The following is a 22,223-nucleotide window of genomic DNA, read 5'->3' as shown; positions in this document are numbered from 1 at the left end:
ACAAACAAGACATATCTGCAATACATCGCATCTCGTTCTCAGACAGCAGTTTGGGTGGGAGAGGGAGAGGGGGTCTGATGCCCATGCAACAGTCCGGAAGTGTTTGAGGACTAAAAAAAAGAGATCTTCACTCTCTGCATGTAGTTACATTCCAGTAAGTGTGACAACGGAAAACAATGAATTCAAATGTTGTGGAACTCAAACTCTTAAATGTAACATAAAGCACTTGGTGGAGTATAGTTCCATATGAAATTAAATATGAAACACTAAAAATGTTTTTATGGAAATATGCCTGTGACATACCGTATGCATGTGCATGCACATGCACATGCACGCACTCTCACACACACACACACACACACACACACACACATGCACACGTACAGGTACACACACATGCACAAGGCAAAAACCTAAAATTACTTTTTAAGTGCTTGAACCCAATAAAAACTCTGTATTTAGGGAAAGTACTAAGGGAACACTTATGTAACATGGACACATTCCTGAGTGCGTTAAAGTGTGTTGCACGGTTTTGAAAAAGTACAGGGAATTGTAAAGTGAACTTTTCATAATATATCACATCACTCCTTTTGCACACAGACACACTGTGTCCCAACATACAGTATATGAACATATGTGACACACACACACACACACACCACACACATACACACAAGTGTGCGGGTGCGTGCTTGTTTGTGCATGTGTGCGTGTGTGTGTGTGTGTGTGTGTGTGTGTGCATGTGTGGGTGTGTGTGTGTGTGTGTGTGTGTATGAGGCTAATAAAAGTATTTTAGCTGATGACTTGTTTTGAGCCACAGATAACCACCCCCAGACGGGATGGGTTGATCTTTCTCCTGAAGATTTACTTAAGGCCGTGTCACAGCCCCATTCCTTTTTGGGAGGGGTGGGGGTGGGGGTGATTCGAAGTACTATAACTCTACACTCATCCCCATCCCTAACCCCTTCCAGAATAAACTCAAACCACATGACAGACGCGCGTGCTTTGATCTGACTCCACGCGAAAATGGCGAGGTACTGCGGAGTGTTTGCTTCCACATTAAAACGGCACGTTCCGACCAGCCAGGTCTGAACACAGAGGGTTACAGAAAAAAGGACCTTTTGCCTTTTAATTTACTACAGACACTTAGAAAACCATCCCAAGGGGCTGCAATATTTACCGCTGGGATGGAGAGAATGGCAGCGAAGGGACTCCTTTACAAAGCACATGCACATATTGCACAATGTATCCAGCTCAGTTGGTTTCAAAGTCTTCATCTTTCTTTCCCTGTTGAGAAATAGTTTGACTGTACAGAGTGTGCTTGCTCCAGTCAACCACCAAAGTCAATAGTGCCAACAAGCAGAATACAATGACAAAGATGAAGTTTCTAATTAGTTGAAAACTAAACAGAAAAGCATTTGCCTGTTCTTTTTTTTTAATATATAGTGTACGGAATAATTATCAGCAATACGTCTGCAATGAACTACTAATACAGTAATCACAGGAATGGCCTTTTAGCATACTTAATAATTCATATTGCAGATATCATTAACATTAATCATTAAAGGTGGAACACATTTTCTGCACAAAGAGGAATTTATAGAGGCTCGGCCCAGTGCAGTAGACAAAGTCAAAGCTGAGAGAAAATCAGACCTGGGTCAAATACGTATTTGTTTTGGATTCAAATACTTTTCTACGCTTTACTGATCTTGACTGGTGTGTTGGAACCAATGAAATACTCTCAAAAAGTACAAACCCCGCGTTCTGGTCATATTGGCAGGCTCAATTCCACCAGGCAAGATCAACAGAGCACAGAAAAGCATTTGAATCCAAAATAAATACGTGTTTGATGCAGGTCTGGAGAAAATGCACATACCTATGAAATGCACCTGACATTCAGCCAACACAAATCTCATCACCAGGGTTACGTGGAGCGTCAGATCGTGTTGATATCAGTGATCTCACAGAGCTGCATCAGGAGTTAGGGAGTCAAACAAAAAGCTCTGCAAATGTATGTTCGATTCTCAGGTGGGACACTGCCTTTGTACACTTTGTCACTTTATCTTCTTATATCTTATTTTTAAAAATAATACTGTCAATCTGAGCCTCTCTGCCAGCCCCCTACAGAAGATGTGCCTCAATACATGTGTAGACACATGATTTACCGCTGTCTCACAAATCCATTACATCACATTACGTCACATAACAGGAGCGATGAGGACACATAACGACCTGCCCGGAGAGGTGCAGGAGAGGAGGATGCTGAGAAGGAACAGCTCTCACCACGACTGTTGAACGTTTAACAGCACCACACCCTCCTCTCTCTTTCCAAAGGAGCGCACCGCACAGACGCGTGGAGTCCGGTAGCTCTGGGAACGCGCAGTCAGGACGTTGAAGGTGAAGTTATGAATTTTAGGGGGCTGCCTGGTGGCTTGTCCTGCTAAGTGGTACACCAGAGGGACTGGTACTGAATCCTTAATATGCTGGACTGGCAGCCCAGCAGGGCAGCGCACAACTGCTTTCTCTGGTCAACCAGCCATGCAGCAGTCTGCCCGCACTGACAGAAGTGTGGTGTAGTCTGACACACTGACTGTACAGATGACACAGGCAGGTCCAGGATTTCAGAGGCGGCGGGGGGTGGGGGGGGGGGGGGGGGGGGGGGAGGGGGTTAATGGCAGGTTATTGGGAAGAGGGGGAATTGGAGATGGCTAACACATTGCAAACCCCGAACCCAAACCCAACACAAACACACTGGGAGGTTCACCAGAGTCCAAAGAGTCCATGTGAACCCCCCTCTGGATCTGCCAGTTACTAATAATTACTGGACCATGTAGTGACAGAGAACATGTTTGTTTGTCCTCTCCCGAACCAATGGAGACTGATATTACAAGACGAATACAATACAATACTGATATAAGATGAATACATTACAAAGCCTATGAATGCATTTGGCCGTTCCAAATAGCTGAATAGCAGAGAAAAGGAAAAAAAAATCTGGCATAAAAATGCTCACTTCAGTGTCTCCACACACACTCTGGGCCAAGATATCTGAGGCATGTGCTTTTCTCCCACCATGGCCCATTCTTTCACAGTTGAAGCAGTTCAGCCTCTCTCACACACACACACACACACACAACAACATTTTCTCTGTAGACCTGTGTGCGCACGCTGGAGAAATTTATGATATCTCCATGTGTGAATGCATAAACGTGTGCTCCTGCAATTAATAATGCATGCACGTGTGTGCACATGTATAAAGATTTATCTATAACCCCTTCGCACAATGTAGGAATTCCTACCATTGCTTTCACTTTAGCATTAAATGCCAGACGGCAGTTAGCTGCCATCATTTTAGTAATCGTCATTAGTACCACCTCAGAAGTTGTGTCAGAAACACTTTATTGCCCCCTCCTATAGCAGGTTATTTTGTTAAAGTGGACCCTTGAACTGGCCTTCAGACAGGGGCTCTCCAAGGCCTGTTGGTATTTAGGTGGTCTCACGGTGGTCAGTAGTTCAGACAACAGTGAGATCTCTCTCTCTCTTATCGTGTACCCTCTACGCTGGGCGAGTTGGGGCAGGCGTCCCTCCTCCGTAGCGTTTCGTCAGCGTTCCATTCAACCTCCAGCCGAAGCTCGGGGCTTTTCAGCGCTCGGACAAAAGCTCCTGATTCAGAACGCAGCTGTCTGCGGAAGATTGAGAGATTTTTTCCAGCAGACGTGACTCGGCGCTGGGGCCCCCGCGGCGAAGCGGTGGTTCACGGCAGGCCGCTTGCAGCGCGATGTTTATGATAAGAGGCTGAATGCCGTCCAGATCAGCTCCACCGCCGACACGTGGCGTGCACAAGCGGGCGCCCCTGGGAAAGTCATCGACGCTCAGGGAAACCCTTTCAATGCCCACTTTCATTAACCCTGTGCCGTGAAGTTTATAGCAAAAAAAAAAACAGAGCTAAAACACAAAGTGCAGCTAAAAACATTGCAGCAGGCAATCACCATGCAGTTTTCAGACAACATAACCCATTATAAATGTTGGGATGTTTTTTTATTCTCCACTTCATCAATGCGGTCTATGGAAAGCTCAGCTTTCAGAAAGCCTTGATTAATGCTAATGAAATATGTAGCCTTCATCCAAAGCAGACGGTTCCAGATCGCAGATTAAAGACTCCAGACTTAAATCTCCAGATTAAAGTCCTTCTGCACCAGATGCGTCCGAGTTTCCAGCCCCTTTTGGTTTCCTGGCAGTCATGACACACTCTGTGTCACTCTAGAACACAGGTGTCAGGATCCAGTCCTGGAGGGCTGCAGCGTCTGCGGGTTTGAAGAACATTTCAGCACCAGTAATTAATTTAAGATGGTGACTGGCCAAATCCACACACCTTGTTTTCTGCTGATTGAAAGGAATCCACAAGTATACCTCCAGGACTAGGGTTTGACAACCCCCGCTCTAGAATAGCTACTGTGAGAATACACACTATAAAATCATTTAGTCCAATAAGTCCGTGCATCCCTAAGCTTCACTCTGTGAGGCTCTCTCTCACTGACACCAGAAGGTTGCAGGGTCAAATCCTGGATGCGGCACTGGTGTTGTACCCTGGTGAGTAAAATGAATTCAGTGAGAGTGCACTGCATCCCAGTGTAAAAGCACTGTGCGTATCTATCGAAGACACTGGTTAAGTGGATAAGGTACACAAGCTGGGCACTAAGACAGGCCTGGCTTTGAGTTTAGTTTTCTCATGGTAATTTGGCCCAAGGTTGGAATGTTATTTACTTGCAGCACTGATAAACCGGGACATCCCGGAAATCCCTAAAGGAACGACATGCAAGATCCTCGTAGATTTCCCAGCATGCATTCTGCCACAAAAGAACGCAGGACCTTTCTGTGGCATCTGATAAGGCCTCAGCAACCCATTCTCTCCCCCACTCCCCACTGTCTCTCTCTCACACACACACGCACACGCATACACAGACACACACACGCACACAAACGCATACACACACGCACGCACATACACATATATACACACACACACACAATCTCTCTCTCTCATCATTATGCACTGCATGTGACATTTTCCCAAGATACTCTCCTCTCACCATGACCAATGTCTGAACCCTTCATGCCGAGATGATGTGAAGAGGTGTTTACCCGAATGAGGTCGTCAGAAACAATAAAGCCAAGACACTGTATTTCATTATCTAACCGGTACAAGATACACAGTGCAATCTCACATGTAATATCTTTAGCAGTATGTTCCAAAGTATGTATAACAATCTTGTAAATCATTGTACCACGAGCAGTCAACATGTCGTACGTATACATATGCATTTATAGATGGAGAATACATAAACGAAAATGTAGGACCTTAATATACACAGGCTTGCATTGGTAAATCATGAAGATTGATCATTCTGTCCTTTTATTTCGTAGTTCTGCTCAGTCTCAAGGGTCCACTCACACAGAAGAATTCTTATAAGCAGCCAGCCCACAGTTTCAGATAATAAAATCATTTGTAAGACTGATTCAGTAATGTCGTAAATCACTGTCTTGGTGCCATTAAATTAAAATGATTTAGCAAAGCAAAAAATGCTTTTTATTTTACACAGTAACTGCACTGTATCATGTTTTTTTTCCAGTACTCTGTGAACACTTTTTGTGTAAAATTTTTCCATTATTTTAGATTTTTGGCTGGACCGCAACAGCGGGGCCAGCCCTAAAAACATGAATGTCTGTGACTGACTGAGTGAGTGACTGAGTGAGTGATGAAGTTACACCCTTGGTCGGCCGGATCACGTGTTAGATCCAGCCATATACTAGGTTATAACCTGGTCTTGTTTTAAAACACACTGAAGGTTCTCATTCAGGTTTATAAATGTAAATGTTTCACAACTGAACAATAAAGTTGGTTCAACATAATATGTTGGAAAATGAAAGAAATTAGTTCTTTCTATTACGCCTGAGAAATCCGTTTTGGGAGGCATAGGGGTTTTTTTTTTGCGTGACACCAACAATCCATAACTCCGGGCGTCACGCTCTTTCTCCAAGAAGCAGGAAGGTTTATCTGAGCGACACCGGAAGCCTCAGGAAGCCTTTCGAAAGTCTTTTGGAACGGCACATCATGACTCAGTCGAGGGAAACTCACTCCAACGGCATTTTTTTTTTCTCCCGCCAGCCTCCCGGCCCCACCCTCTCCCCGCGGAATAACTCTGTAAATATAGAACAGCTCGGGAGAACATCCTGGGCTTCCGCCAGCATTGAGGGCTGTGGTGCTGGGCCGCTGGGCCGCTGGGCCGCTGGGCCGCTTGCCGGTTGGAAGCCTACGCCGTAGCCTCTCGGAGTTTGGCGTGGTTATCTCCACTCTGTAATATGGGCCCTGTGTGCAGGCAGTTCACAGGGAAAAAATAGCCACCCCAGAGAAGAAGAAAAAGAAAAAAAAACCATGTGGTATTTTCATTTCAGGGGTAACTGCAGGGCTGTTTTTTTTTGCCGGATACCGCAATCTGATTACAAGACAAGAGCCCCGCGGTGAGGCTACTGGAATCCGTTGCCCAGAGTCCACCCCGTTCCTCATTCCTAAAATGACTATTTTTTTTTTTTTTCTTTCCCCCGCTTGGGGTGGATACGTGCCAGACCCAGTGTCAGGGGGCGATTTAGCACAACAAACAAAAGGGAGATGCCATCGCTTTTAAAAAACAAACAAATTAAAAGCTGTCAGCTCCAAGATAATTGCATTTGAAGCGGTGTCATTGGTGCTAATGGTTCCCACCCCACAATGTAGCTCTGCTCTTGAAATGGCAAAGACACTGGCGTGCTCTGTCTTAGTTTCCAGGGTGTGCGAGATAACTTCACCCTGTGGCAGGGAAGACGTCACAGCCGCAGGGTCAGAGTCCTGAACATGTCTGCCATCTTTGCTCTGGGTGACAATGTGAAGTGCTAATTCTCAGGTCATTAATCACCGCTCAGAGAGGGGCTGTGGGGTATGGTAATAGAGCTCTACCCCCGTGTTTATCTATAGCACGGTTATCAACTCTGATCCTGGAGGGCTGCAAAGTCCGCTGGTTTTTATTTTCAGCTTAGAATCAGCAACAAACTCAGACCCAAGAAACCAGATGACGGGAATAAATGTTATTTATATTATTACATGTATAATATATTGCTTTTATTGATCAGTTACTGTAAGTGCTCAGTAACAATGAAAACCAGTAGACCATGCAGACGTCTGGTCTGTAGGATGCCTGTCGGTATTAAAATGATTAATTAAAATACATTTTCAATAAAATCACCTTTGAAAGAAGATTACAGATTCATGGTTTGAATGCTGTGTATAATGAACTGTGCTGTTAAACATGCTGTCTATCTATTACAGAAAAGGATAATTAATTCTTAAAGAGTTAACATCAGTGTATCAAGCTAGCATTGGCTGCTATCTTGATAAATATATCTACAGTAATATCAAGTGCTAAGATTTCAAACAGCATAGATTTACCATAACACATTTACAATTTTTCAATTTAGCCTTCATAATCTTTGTGACATGATGAACTAATAATGTAAAAACAATGAAGGCTTGTTGAGACAACTGTCATTATTATGGGCCTCTGCCTACTAACACACAAGTGGATCCATTAACCACACCTTTATGCGATTTTGATCCCTTGAGACAGCCTCATCCATGGAACATACAGCTAGGTGCGCGATGTGTGTAGCCAACAGAATTGGGGCATACGACACATAAGTCACATGTTTGGGGTAAATATAATGTATTATACTCATAAAATTACGTGGATAATAAAGGGGAAAGAAAATACTCTGTCCTGGGGGTGATTTCAGAGATAGTTACAGGCATTCCTTTCAGCCTCCTCACGCAAGTCATTTTATACACCAGAGAATGACTATCTTTCTTTCTCTGTCTCCAATTCTGTCTGCCTGCCTGTCTCTCTCTGTCTCTCACTCTCTCTCTCTAGTGGGTTTCTTTTTGATTTATTTTTCTTTTTTTGGGAGGGGGTGGACAGGGGAGTTTGGGTTTGTAAATAGAAGGGGTAGGGTTAGGTTTAAAGAAAGTGTTTTTTTGTTTCAAAAAGAAACATCAAAAGTCAAAGTCTCTCTCTATTTTTCTCTCTCTCTGTCTCTGTGTCTCTCTCTCCAGACTTATTTTTTGTTTTTCACCTCTGGCAGTCTGGAAGTGCTAACGAGCTAGTGTAAAACTCGTTAGCGTGTAAACAGTGAGATCCATCTGGAAACCGGGGTGTTGAAGTCTGTGTAGAGCGTTGAGCCGAGAAGCCAAATATAGAATCGCTTCTGATACAGCAAAGTGGCTTCAACGGAAAACATGACGCCACCCCTCAACTGCCACCCCCACCCCCACCCCCATCCCTCCCCCCCGCCGGTATCATGTACAGCTGCAGGGCTGTTTCGGCTGTGCGTCCAGACAGCCTGACCAATATAAACCTGGACCCCCCACCCCCCCCCCCCCCGCCCCCGCCCCTGCCCCCCCCCCCCAACTCCCCTGTCCCAGCACGTGTCGTCCATGGAGAAGCACTCGGAAGACCAGAGCAGTCAATGCACAGGGAAACCGGCCAGAAAGCCACACGCATGGTAAACATCGGCGAAAGAAAACACAATAAAATGAGATTAAAGGGCCCCCCCCAAAGACAGTTCATTCTGCCAAAAATTACAGTAATGTTCAGATGATGGGAACAGAATGTGGCAGTCTTACGCAACATGGAATGTGCCTGGTGATAGCAGGTTCAAACAAAATAATTTTTTAAAGATGGCAGGATTCAAAAAATAAAAACCTTACGGTTTCACAGTGAAACAAAACAAAGGATCACAATAAGATGCCTCACAGTTATTTAATTTAATTCTACTTTAAATATCATATTACTAGCATATTACTGCTCACAGGACCATTTGCAACAGAGATAGACTGCTTCCAACAAAAATGTTGGGTAACAAATGAAGGTAATGTCAAGGGCAGTCACAGATTCTCAATAATGAGAGTCCGTGTGTTTGTTTGTGTATGTTTATATCTGTGTGTGTGTGTGTGTGTGTGTGTTTGTGAGTGCGTGCAAGCGCATTTGTGTGCGTATCAATGTCTGTGCTTATATTCATGTGTGTGTGTTTGTGTGAGTGTGTGTGTGTATGGTGTCTTTCTCTGTGTGTGTAGTGTGCATGTGTGTGTGTGTCTGAGTGTATGTGCCTTCTTAAAACATTGTTCACACGGCTGCATGCTTTATCCAACAGAATTCTGAAAGATCTGTGCTCTGTACTCTCCCTTGAGCATGTGCTGCCCACATGTGCACTTCTGTGACATCACGCACACCACATGACATCCTGGTGTTAGAGTAAAAACGGTTCATTCAGAACCGCTGTTTAACTGTCGCCAAATTAACTTAACTAGTGGGTGGCGCTGCAATGCACTTACAACGCCTCAGAGCATACAGCTTTAAACCAGCCAACCTCAGACTTTTTACCAAGCCATTCACTCATCTGTTACAAGCCATTAATAAATACAGAACCCACTAGACCACAGTCACGATTAGCCACGCTAATAGATAGTGATTTTTTTCTGCTCAGTTCTGTCATTCAGTGACACAGCGCTACTTTTCCTTGCTCGATGCAGGGTTATTAGGGTAATATCAGGACCCGTAAGGGCAAGTCCAAATGACCCCATTGCCCTCTTCTCCCTTCAGTATTTCTGATAGAATGTAGAAGGGATACAACACTCACTTATGATGTCATAACGCTGCATGGCTTGTTGCTAAGGGAACATATTTCAGAATGGGCACAGAATTTAAAAGGAGGATTTTCAGGTTTTCAGTCTCTTCAATCAAAGCGTATGTCCCTGCTGCAGGATTTTGTATATATAGATTTATTTATTGTTTATTTTTTATGCAGATAAAGCTTGAGTGCTTTAGGTGTGTGCTGATACACCAGAGCAATTCTTTCTTCATAATGTATGAAATACAAGCTCCTGTCTCTCTTTCAGAATAAGGCAGAGGAAATACAAGGAGCTGGGGAATTACCATGAGGGGAAAAAAACTGAGAAAAAGAGAGAGAGAGAGAGAGGAAGAGAGAGAGAGAGAGAGAGAGAAACCAGCCCACAGCACATTGCCTGTGAAGTGTCTGTGACTGCCCACTAGATATACAGAACTATGTTTATCAGATCCAGAGAGTGAGAGAGAGAGGGAGTGAGAGAGAGAGCAAAGAGGGAGAGAGGGAGAGAGAGAGGGAGTGAGAGAGAGAGGAGAGAGGGAGAGAGAGAAAGAGAGAGAGAGAGAAAGAGAGGGGGGAGAGAGTGGGAGAGAGAGAGAGAGAGAGAGAGAGGTATACAGACTCAGCACTAGCAGTTCAAACAGTGCAGAGTGTGGGGAGGAAGGTGCACTCAGCACAGAAGCAGACTCTCTACGGCTTCTACACATCCACCCCCCCGCCCCCCCAGCGCCCCCCCCCCCCCATCCACCGCCCCCGTCTCTGACAGCCGCACAATACAGCACCGGATCGCCTTCCACGTGGCCAGTGGCTCGGGGAGAGGAAGAGGAGAGAGGGAAGAGGAAGGACGACCTCCCGTTCTGCCGTCCCATCAGCTCAGTCTGGGGAGGGCAGCTGACAGGACTGACAGGACCAGGTGCCGGGAGGGGCGTGAGCCCAAGAGGAATCCCAAAATACAGCTGTCCTTTCCCCCCCCCCCCCCGGCGTCCCGAGAAACAGCCAGCCTCCGGACAGAGACACAGACAGGGTGCCCCGGAGCTCTGGGACCTGCGGACCACTGCTGCGCTCTCCAAAACCCGGACGCTTTAGCACCCCGCACCCCGATTTGGGGGTCACCCCCGGGACACACGGAGCAGGTAAGGAGACCGCGAGCTTTCTGCATGGGGGGTGTGACACGGGGTGCGAGGCGGAGGGTCCTACAATGCTTTACAATGCTGTCATTCTCCACACGTGGGATATCCTTACAGCACAGGCGAGGGAGTGATGCCCTAGGGAGAGAGAGCACCCTTCAGCAGGCACATTTATCTTGGTTTCCTCCAGAAAAATTGTCAAGATGTTTGAAATCAGGAGGGTTTTCAGTGCGAGCTACGTACGGTGCCCTGAACCAAATGATCGGAGGAAAGACTTGGCCAGTCTGACAGATCAATACTGCAGTGGTACTAAGCATGGATGTGCCACACGTGTAATCCTGCGTTCCTTTTTCACTGTCCCGGGTGGATGTGCGTTGCCGTAGAGGTTCGGCATTTCACGTATATCGCTGTGATCGTTTAAAAGATGCAATTTTTCTTTTCGCGCTTGATGCTCCTGGATTATTTAGCTTCCGGACGAGGAATGCGCGAGCATCTGTTCTCTGGCGCACACAGGCGCATGAAGTAAGGCAGCCGTAATGGGCATGTGCTAAAAAAAAACAGCGTGAAACATCTTGAGAATGCTTCGGGAGAGAGAGCCGTGTGAAATTTCAATCCGCCACCCATGTACTCCGGGAGTCTGGCAGCTCCCAAAGTCCTCCAAGATCTTCTCCAACCGTCTCTGATTTTTAAACGTCGAGGGCTCGCAGCACACTTTCTGTTCTTTTGCAGTGGAGAGAAAATGCAAGAAATCACAACTGCCATAATTTAAACTGCCTGCTTTGATATTCTCTACCTTTTTTTTTTTTTTTGCTCTTTGATGCAGTTTCCTGGTCATGTTGTGCCAAGGAAAACAACACATCGAAACCTGTACTAGTCTTGGCAGTTGGTACCAAATAACTATTCAGGGGAGGGAAAAAAAAAATAGTAAAACAGAAACACGCTCCACCCAGCCATTCACTATGGTAGTAGAACAGCGGTTAGATTTTTCCACCACAACTCCACAGGACAAGGTTGTCTATAATTCAGTTTATTTTTATAAGGAACAAACTTTTCAATCTGAGCTGCTTTGAAAGCTGCTATTGCCATTGGCAGTATCGTGTCCCTGTTTTTCCAAAGTCATAAAGAGAAGCTGTTTGCCTATTCGTGAATGCTGTGGTATTTAGAGGGTCAAGGGTTAGAGTGTAAAAGGTACACAGTGGTCCAGCTACCACCCATGAGGAAGGTACCAATCATGTTACCATGCCTACCATTCTCACCCTTCTGGTGTCCGTTGCACACAGACAGCAAAACAGCCACAGACATTCACTTAGGCGCTAGTTGTTAATAAGTTAAGTTGTCCAGTTATAACACATGGTTCTCACAAGGTATTTCAATGGCAGCAACCCCAGGGGATTAAAATAAGTAGAATCAAATAAGACCGCAGCATCTCAGAGTCATATGGCTGTCTGCGTTTGTGCCATACCAGCGCACTGTATACAGTGGGGCTCTTATTTAGACTCTGGTCCAGTCACACTAGCCTATTAATAAGCTGACCCACATATCACAAGAACGATTTGATGATGGACAGCTGAGGCATGTCATATTTGGTGCCTCCCCCCCAGCCCCTCCAACCCCGCCAACCCCCCCACCCCCTCACCCCCCACCACCACCACAACATATCCTCTCCAGCATCTACATTATCTTTTCAATGAAATGACACCCTTACAGCTGCCAGAACGGGTCACCACCACCACCCCAAACGCTTCCTCTCGCGCGCGCGATCTCTTAGCGGCTTATCCGGGCAGCTGTCTCCGCCTGACATCACGGCCCCGGTCCGCCACCCTCTCTGATTAAAGCCTGTCGGCTCGCCAGGTTTAAAGATGGGAGGGGCCGCAGAGCCCCTTCCCCTGGCCGTGTGCATACGACACCCATGACCGCATTTCACACTGGCACCAGGGGCCCTTGCCGCCGGCACGCGCCAGACAAGCACTTTGAATCTATTCTAAGTACAGTGTACAGTGTGCAGTGTCTGGTGCCTCGGGTCAGTGGCTGGGGGCATGGGGGGGGGGGGGGAGGGGGGAGCGGACAGGGGGGCAGGGGGCTGGATATTTATACCAGCATGCACCTGCTGAACTACAGAACGGAGACTGCGCCTTAGGCAGCTTGCGTTGTGAGTTATGGGGCGCGGGTGCGCCAGAGTCATTCGAAAAGGAAATTCGGACAGGGCCCGTTTGACCAGCAGGCCAGCTTCCCTCCTCAAAGACCGAACGGGACCGGAGGTCTGAGGACCGTTTTGGTCACAGTATCTCTGTGAAGGCCTGCATTTCCCAGAGTACTCCAGATCGACAGCCGCATAAACAATGCAGTCGGTCAGACTTCCCAGCATGCCTCATTCCGATGGCTGCATAATCACAACAGGGAAAAGAGTGTCATGTCCTGTCTTCCCCCTTTGAAACAGGAACTCAAAGGGACTGACCACATGAAGCAAATACTGGGGCCCACAGTCCTTTTGACACAATGCAAACCCACAATGCAACACTGTCATTAAATTGCACTTTTAATTCAAACACAATCTCAACTTTCAATAGGCACCACTCAAGTGTGGCATAAAAAACGATTTCAAAATGGAAGAACTATTTTGATGACAAAAGACGGTGTGTTTTTTTGAATGACGCGCTTTGGACTGTGCAGCACTGCAGCGTCCCCAGCGCGTCTCCTTGAAACGAGCCCTTTAGCGCGCAGCTCAAATCTGCACCATCATCAGAGAAACGCAGACAAGGCAGCCTCCGGGAAAATATTTCCCATTTAATTTAAGCAACTTGCTTCTCCTATGTCCCGCATATCCCGTAGAGAAAAAATGTTACATTCCTCCATCGCTGACACCGTAGCAACGCATCCCGACGGCAGCGTTTGAGAACGTTAGGCATCAGCTAACAAGTTCAAACACAGCGCACTGGCGTTCGGATGAAGCGCCGCAGCCTGCTCCGGCGTATGTGGATGATAAATGTGAAAGTGTGCAAACGCTCACACGGTCCCTGGGAGACTCAGGGACTGAAAGCTAGCCTGCGGCTCGGTGTCTATAAAAGTGTGGAGCAGGAGAGACGAGGCAGCGTTCTGCGGAGCTGTCCTGCTGCTCGTAAAACTGTTTTAAGAGCCGCACGCTCTCTCTCTTCATTCTTAATATAGCTGTTCGGCGTTACGTGACATTCCAGGAAACGGCAGTCGCAGCTGATTCCAGGTTCTGAGGACCGGAGACAAGTCTGCACTAAAATATATGTCTTTTCCTGGCTGGAAATCAATAAGTAGGTCAAATTCATGTTTCGGCAACCTCCGTCTATAGATAGGACTGAGAATATGTGCTATTGCTGAAGTAGGTATATCTCTCTTCCCCTGAGATAGTAATGTATATACCCTAGAAGGGGGGGGGGGGGGGGTTTGGGTGGGTGGGTGGGTGGGCAGGGGAAATGGAGTGTGCTTGGCACGTTCGATGGTGCATTTCATGGCTTGTCATTAGCCGCGGTGTGGATAAGACGGAGATGCTGTCAAGGTCGCCGCTCTGCGTAGCTAGAGATGCCGTCAAGGTCGGCGAGAGGCAACGGAAAGCCACGGCGGAGCACAAACTCGCCCACTCAGTATTCTCACCGCGTCTCTCCAAATACTGCAGAGCCCACACGCTCACACGCTCAGTCACACACGCGCTCTTCCCCCCCCCCCCCCCACACATATTCACATGCTCACTCAGCCACACTCTCGCTCTCTCTCTCCCTTTCCCTCTCATATACACTCACTCAGTCATGCTCCCTCTCTCTCTCTCTCTGGCTTTGTCTCTCTCTCTCACACACAGACACACACTTGTTATTTGCATTGTTACTCTCAACGAGTCAGACTTCTCTCTCACACAAACGCAATCATACATATACCCATGCTCAGCAGCATTGCCATGCTGACACACTCAGACACACTCAGACACACACCTCAAAGCCGCAGTCCCACATTAACATCCAGACTCTCTTGCCTCTGTAGACTCCCACCCGCCTGTATCTCTCACACATTCGCACACACTCACACACACACACACACACAGATACACTTGTCCTGCCTGTCAGCAGCACTGTCATACTGACACACACACGCACTCGGTCAGAAGCACACCTCAAAATCACATTCCCACATTAACATCCACTCTCTCGCCTCTCTCCAAACCCCCCCCCCCCCGTATCTCACGCTCCTTCAGCAAATACGCGTAAACACACACTCACACGCTCACACGCATACACTTGCTATTCCTGTCAACAGCACTGTCTCACTGGCACACAGACCCAGTCAGACCCCCCCCCCCCCTTCCATCTCACACACACGCAAAGCGCACACTCCCACAGTGGGTGCAGCATCTCCTCATAGCCTATATTTAGAAGTGCAGCGGAGGCTAAGTGGCAGGTACATATTTGTGTCAATGCTGTCGCTTCCAGAAGTTTCCGTCATTCCACTTATCCCACACCAGCGCTGCCCCCCTGAGATGAGCTTAATAGCAACAGGTAGCAACGGATGGGGGTGTTGTGAGCTCAAAACATAAGACATCCCCCTCAGTCCCACAAAAAATGTGAGGATTCAGCCCAAAAACAATGCACCTGATTGATTACTGCTCTGCTCCTGAGTAGATCTGATGGTGTTGCTTTATTTAATTTAGTCTGTGTGCGTGTGTGTGTGTGTGTGTGTGTGTGTGTGCGTGCGTGCGTACATGCTTGTGTGCATGCATGTGTGTGTGTGTGTGTGTGTGTGTGTGACACTGTGTGTGGGCTCTTATACCTAGCATACACTTTAGAACCCATAGCCTTTCAAAGCAGGCAGGTTGGAACCCATAGCCCTTCTGAGCAGACAGCTGGATCAGCATTGATTCAATATGACCTTGAACAAAATCGTCAGATGACAAAAAATAATTTATATTCCCTGTAAACTAATAGAGGATTCGATTTGGTCTTTCCTAGATATGATTAGAAGTAATTCATGCGCCTGTCTTTCAATCTTCTATTTGGGTTAGGATGAGTGTATATATGTGTATATAGAATATATATGTGTGGGCTTGAGGGTGACAGTTTTGTCCCTATGATCCATGACCATTTCCTGGCTCTCTGAACCCACAACCTGAGCCAGCCAGAAGAGGATGGGCTCCCTAAAGGTTTCTTCCCATGTGCCACCCAGGGAGTTTTGCCTAGGGTATTTAGTCCAGGGTAAATTGTGAAGAGTATTGTGTTTTAAAAATTAGATTGTTTAAAAATGAATTGACAATGTGTATGTGTTCCTGTGTGTGTGCGTGCGTGCGTGTGTGTGTGTATGTGCGTGTGTGTATGCGCGCGTGTGTGTGTATATGTGTGTGTGCGTATGTGTGTGTGCGTGTGTGTCTCTGGGGGCAGGCACAGCAGGAATGTGGCTGTTTTGTCAGGGATACATATTTGGGTAGACTGGGCCACAGAGACACGGTGCTGGGTCGCTCAGAAGCCTGCCTTGCTCTGTCAGCACAGGTCAGCACGCACAGACCGCTCAAAAGTAAATATGTCTATAAATGGGCAAGCGCGCCTGCTCAACTCCCCCCTGTCTTCCTAATTTACTCTCCTCCCACCTCTCTCACAATCTCTCACTTTCCCTCTCCTCCTCACCTCCTCTCTGTATCTCTCCCTCCATCTCTCTTAGTCTCAGAAAAGTTCAGTTATTGCTACCACAATACTATCCATGAACTGCAAAAAAAAATCCTTTCAGACTGTTCACAAAAAATGATTCGCATATGAACAGAAAGGTACTGTCTGAAACAAAAATATGGCTCAATACCATCCTGTAATACAGAACTTTGTTCATACACATGAATGTATCCTACGGTACAACATTATTACAGTCATTATTTCAATTCAACATGAATATCTATGTCTCCTCTCTCTCTCTCCTCTCTTCATCTCCCACCTCTTTACATCTCCCTTTCACTTAATCTCCCTTGCCTTCCGTCTATTCCTCTCACTTCATCTCATTCTGACAGTACTCATCTATCTTTACTACCGTTACCCCTCTTATTTAATTTCCCTCCTTCCCTCTCTCCACCTATTTTTCCCATTTTCTCTCTCTCCCTGTGCGCTTCAACAGTGTTTCTCCATTCTGGAAGAGCCAGGTTCCTATCCCCATAAACACTTCAACCCCTCCCCCCCCCCCCCCCTCCTTCGCCCACCCCTCGGGTATCCATTGGGGCTCAGCTGTTTCATATTAGAGCTTGTAAAACAGGAGCCAAAGGGCTTCATGTGGAGCTATGGGACACCCAATCCCATCATCTCTTTGAACGAGCCAGGACATTTCATGCCTGTTCTCGAGTTCTCCAACCTGGCTGAGAGATCACTTTTTCCTGTTCGCACATCACAGGCGGTTCGCATCGCCGCAAACAAGATTCCAAAGAAGCTCTCATAAATCTGTCACCAAAGGATGTTGTTCAAAACTGGAAAAAAACATCCTCCACAGCCAGGAAGGACAACTTAAGAGGTTACTTAGGACAGAGGAAAGGAAGGAGTGAAGTCCTGTGCTGGGGGGAGTATTCACAACATCTGCATGTAGCCCTGCAAACATTCCACACGCTACGTGCCGCTAACAAATCTTCAGACCTAGAGAGGAATTTTATGAACATTGTCAACAACGCTGCCATATTCTTGTGCGTTTGTGTCTGTGTGCGTGAATGCATGTGCGAGCATGTCTATATTTTATGATCATTAAAATGTCATATTTACATTTATATTTACATGATCTTCTGCAATTGCTTTGAATCATTCTTTAACCCAGCTGCCTATAATATGGCTTCTCTCTCTCCTCAGAAAACAACCACCCCACTGTGACCTGCCCCACTGCGCCCTGCCCCACCCTGCCCCGCCGTGCCCCGCCGTGCCCCGCCCTTGGTTCTCCAAGCTCCAGTGCCATCTCTGGGCCCTCAAGGGCAGCTACAGACCCTTCACTTCTGAGGATGTGACAACCCACCCTCTCCCCCACCTCCTCTGCTCCCCATCCCCCCAAATACTGTTGAACAGGTAACAGGTCAAAAGGGGTCACCCACCCCAGTTCCAAAGAGGATTCCATTTTTGTCTTTCTTCCACACCACGTTTGTTGTCAGCTCGTCCCTAGCGATGCCGGCCAAAACACCCATCTACCTGAAATCCACCAATAGCAAGAAGGGCAAGAAATGCCGCCTGCGGGACATCCTGTCCCCGGACATGATCAGCCCCCCGCTGGGGGACTTTCGGCACACGGTGCACATTGGGAAAGGCGGGGAGCGGGACGCGTTTGGGGACATGTCCTTCCTGCAGGGGAACTTTGAGCTGCTGTCCGGGAAGGAGCGGGCCCCCCTCCAGTACGCGGGACACAGCGAGTACCTGAGGGCCAACAGCGCCTCGGACGCCTGCTTCAGCGAGACCCCCTCCCCCGTGCTCAAAAACGCCATCTCGCTCCCCGCCATCGGGGGGTCCCAGGCCCTCACCCTGCCCCTCATCCCCACCGCGGCGCTGCCCCCGCACCCCGACCCCTTCAACAGCGCCCGGCCGCCCTCCCGCGGCCCCCCCGACGGGACGGAGGCGACGGAGACGCTGTGCGGCGAATCGCTGCCCCTCTCCCTGGACGTGCTCCGCCCCAATCCCGCCCCCGCTGCGGAGCGCGAGGGGAAGACCAGCTTCCTGTTCGACTGTTCGCCCGCCGTCACCGCAAAGCTGGCGGAGTTGACGGAGACGAAAAAGCCGGGGGAGAACCGGAAGGCCGTCAACGGGGAGAACGGGTACGGAGGCGGGACCGAGAACGGGTACGACACGCCGCCGCCCGCCTACACCAATAGCAACGGCGGGATCCGTCACGTGACCGCGGCGCCCGAGCCCTACGCCAGCTGGCTGGACTGCGACGGCATGCGGGAGAGCCGCATCTGCGACTTTGACTTTGAGCTCTGCAAGGGGAAGAGCCTGTCCCAGGACTCCATCTCCAAAATCACCGGCTCCCTGCTGTCCCTGGAACTCGACCTGGGACCGTCCTTCCTGGACGACGTCCTGAACATAATGGACAGACCGTAGACGGCAGGGGGAGGCGCCCCCCACCCCACCCCCCCCCCCCCCCCTACGAATAAGAAAAGGGAAATTACAAAAATCGCCAACAACCGCTAAAACAAAACAAGACTCATGTCTGTAGAACGAGAGTTTTACAGCATGTCTGGTTAATTAACCCCAAACCAGAACCCTGTCTCCAAGCGTGGTCCTTCTTTTCTTCCATAACCATAGCTGTCATCATAGCTTCAGTGGAGTGTTTCACCTTTATGTTTTAGCTTTCTGCTGTGACGCCTGGCATGCCAGATGCATGTAATCCAATAACAGCAACTGCAAAATGTGGCCATCGTGCCTTTCATTATCAGACTGAATTAAACCGTTTTTTTTTCAGTGTACTGAGAAACCTATTTAAATATTAGATGTAGGCCAGTAACGTTAATATCAACAGGAGTGTGCTGAGGACTTTCTGTGCTGTGAATTTGAGATACTGTCTGTCGCTTGTTCCTCTAATATTATATACAGTGTATTTTTCCATTTTGTCTTCAGTGCAACATCCTCACATTGTCTCCTTTTATTTTTAAAAGAAGTGCACGTACACACAGAGACACTGTACATTTCTTCCTCCTATATTTATGATGCCCGTTGCACCACCTAGGCCCAAAAATAACATTATACAGATATATAGTTATACATAAAAATACTTACATGTTTTCGTCATTCTTTGAACATAATAAATAAATTTTGTTTTTCATGCTCCCCTCCTGCTGGTTAAATGGAAACATATTTGTACCAATGCTCTGTGCTGTCTTATTATATACAGATGCACAAAGAGGCATCATCCTCAGCCTAAAAACAGAACTGCAAACTGCTGTTTTCTTTGTCAGCCATTGCAGATGTGAAGCTAATTATTTGGAAGTGTTTTGGTCCTACTGGGGAAAAAAACTGAATTCTACTGTAAATCTAAGAAGTCCTTGTTGGAGGTTAAAGGGAATGATCGCCACTCAACAGTTGCTATGTTGCACCTTATGTGCCACTTTAGCCATAGAGTGAAGTACCCCTTTAAGTGCTAGAGAAGATATAAGGCAGTTGAAGGTTAATTTTATGCATGAATTCTCAGGTTGTATCTGATACTTTGAATTGAGCTGGGTAACACTGAATAGACATTAATTTCAGGAAAGGACGATGTGGGAAGAGTGGGGCAAAAGAGAGTGAGACAGAGAGAGAGAAAGAGAGAAAGGGACAGAGAGAGAAAGAGTGGGAGAGTGGGGAAGATAGAGAGCGAAGGAAAGAAGTTTAAGGGTGGGGGGAGACAGAAATGAGAGAGGGAGAGAGAGGGTGGGGGAGGGACAGAGAGATAGAGGGGCAGTTTCCTGCCTCTGGAATTCCCTGCATTCTCTCTGGTGGCTCAGCGGTGGGAGGGGCCCCGTCCTGCTCCTGAACGAGCTGCTTGTTCCGTTTGTTTGCGTGCGGACGGGAGCAGGGCAGGCTATGCTGAAGGAGCTGCGTGTGGGGTGGGGGGGGGAAGTGGGGGGGGGGGGGGTCCTTAAAATTCCCCACATTCCTCCGGTGAAACACTAATGTAAGGGAGCAGCCATAAATCAGCTGTGTGTGTGTGGGGGGGGGGGGGGAGTGGAGTTTCAGACCGGCTGTCTGTCCCAGGGACTGTGAGGGCCAGTCACAGCCTGGGGCAAACTGAGCTCGGGACAGAGAGGGGGAGAGCGCTATTCATCGCTGTCTTTTGTGATAAAAAGGTGATGACCCGGCCATGTTTAAACAGGCGTCTGAGGCCCGGACAGCTGTAGCCTGCGGGCCCGAAGCCTGCTGGTCACAGACCTCTCCTCCTCTGCGCCATTTCTGCCACAGCCGCCAGGGCGGCCATCGCGCCCACAGGCAGGTCTCACCCTGGCCACTTACTCTGCTATCAATATGAGCTTCCCCTGTGATTTCTTTGGTGATGCTGCGTTTATGGCTGGCATGGATGTTGTAGAAGTGGGCTAGTGTGTGCTGTCCTATAACATTTGACTGCACCTTTCTCTGACTGACTCCAGTTGTCAGTGCATTGTTCTTGGAAGGGGGGTTGGTTTTGGGGTGTATTCCTATAAAAATTCTGCCCCAGAGCACCAACCTTGGATTTTAGGGGTTTGTTTACTTCTGGATAATTGCTGAGATTAGGGATAAGTGTTGAGTAAACTTTCCCTGGATCAGTTATTACTGTCCTGGCACTGTGTTACCATGGTGATATCTTAAGACTGAGGACTGCTTTGCTTGAAGTGGACCTGGGTTGCAAATCATTGCTGGACAGAAGTTTCCTTTAACCATATAATACAACACACACACACAAGCACACACACTACACACACACACAGTATTGAAATCAATACCTTTTCTCTTTTTGGTACTCTCTCCTATCAATCTCAAAGAGGGGTTAAATCACCATGCTAAAAGCATTGCAGTGGTGGACATCCCCCCCAGCTGAGACCATTGCTGTCATGTAGCACTGTGGCTGAGAGAAGTGTTAGCCGATCAGCCACAGACCCTGTAATGGGTACTTTGGCGATGGCAGTGCAATGTTGGGGCTGGTTTGGGAGCCAACAGGTGAGTCACTGGCGTTTGTTAAGAAAGCAGAACACTATCATTTCTGCACCCTGTGGCCTGTAATGGAAAATGTATGTAAGTGTGTATGTGTGCGTGTGTGCGTATGCGTGGGGGGAGGTCAAACAGGCCTGTGCCCCTCCTTAACCCAAATCACGGGAGCTTCTCTAACTGAAATCACCGCCTTTCGCGGGATAATTAAAGGTGTTTCGCTCAAGTGAGTGTAATTTGTGTTTCAAAACTTGTTTACAAGAGTGATGACACTGTACAGCTCACGCTGTTGTGAAAAAGACAAGGCAAGTTTGGACCAGGGTCCCAGCTGCTGCACGGGCGGCAAAAAACAGCTGCAGCAGCTTTCAGCAGTTTAAGGCCCTGTCCACACGTATACGGATTTTTCTGAAAATGTAGTTTTTTCCCTCTGTTTTGGCCTCATGACAACATGTCAACTCGCGCAACAGTTACCATGGCAATTGGTGTATTGCGCATGCGGCAATCGTTTTAGTGTTCTCCTGTGGACGGAGATATTTTTTTAAACGCCGGTCGTGTGGATAGGATTTTTTTTTTTTAATGGAGGGGGAAAAAACTACGTTTTCAGAAAAATCCGTATACGTGTGGACAGGGCCTTAGCCAGCCGTCCGTTTCTGTTCAAAAAGCAGACCTGACTGCTATGACGCGCTCTCAGAGCTTACTATTCAATGCATGTTCATTGGCGGTGCTAATAAGCTAGAACATTCAACATTACAAACAAACACTCAAACTCACACACATACAC

General features: G+C 47.6%; 1 protein-coding gene across 1 annotated transcript; it reads left to right on the top strand.

Annotated features, from left to right (window-relative positions):
- The first annotated feature begins 10,451 nt into the window (after window positions 1-10,451).
- Window positions 10,452-18,928, top strand: cdc42ep3 (CDC42 effector protein (Rho GTPase binding) 3). Its single transcript, XM_035399630.1, has 2 exons — window positions 10,452-10,841; window positions 17,657-18,928. Exon 2 carries the CDS (start codon window positions 17,963-17,965, stop codon window positions 18,887-18,889), a length of 927 nt encoding a protein of 308 aa, XP_035255521.1. The 5' UTR covers window positions 10,452-10,841; window positions 17,657-17,962; the 3' UTR covers window positions 18,890-18,928.
- The last annotated feature ends 3,295 nt before the right edge of the window (window positions 18,929-22,223 follow it).

Source organism: Anguilla anguilla, chromosome 18 (assembly GCF_013347855.1).
Source record: "Anguilla anguilla isolate fAngAng1 chromosome 18, fAngAng1.pri, whole genome shotgun sequence".
Lineage (NCBI taxonomy): Eukaryota > Metazoa > Chordata > Actinopteri > Anguilliformes > Anguillidae > Anguilla > Anguilla anguilla.
The sequence above is the reverse complement of the archived record's forward strand: the minus strand, read 5'-3'. Positions and strand labels throughout refer to the sequence as shown.

Coding starts and splice junctions, on each gene's coding strand:
- cdc42ep3 (XM_035399630.1), top strand. CDS start 17,963: ATGCCGGCCAAAACACCCATCTACCTGAAATCCACCAATAGCAAGAAG.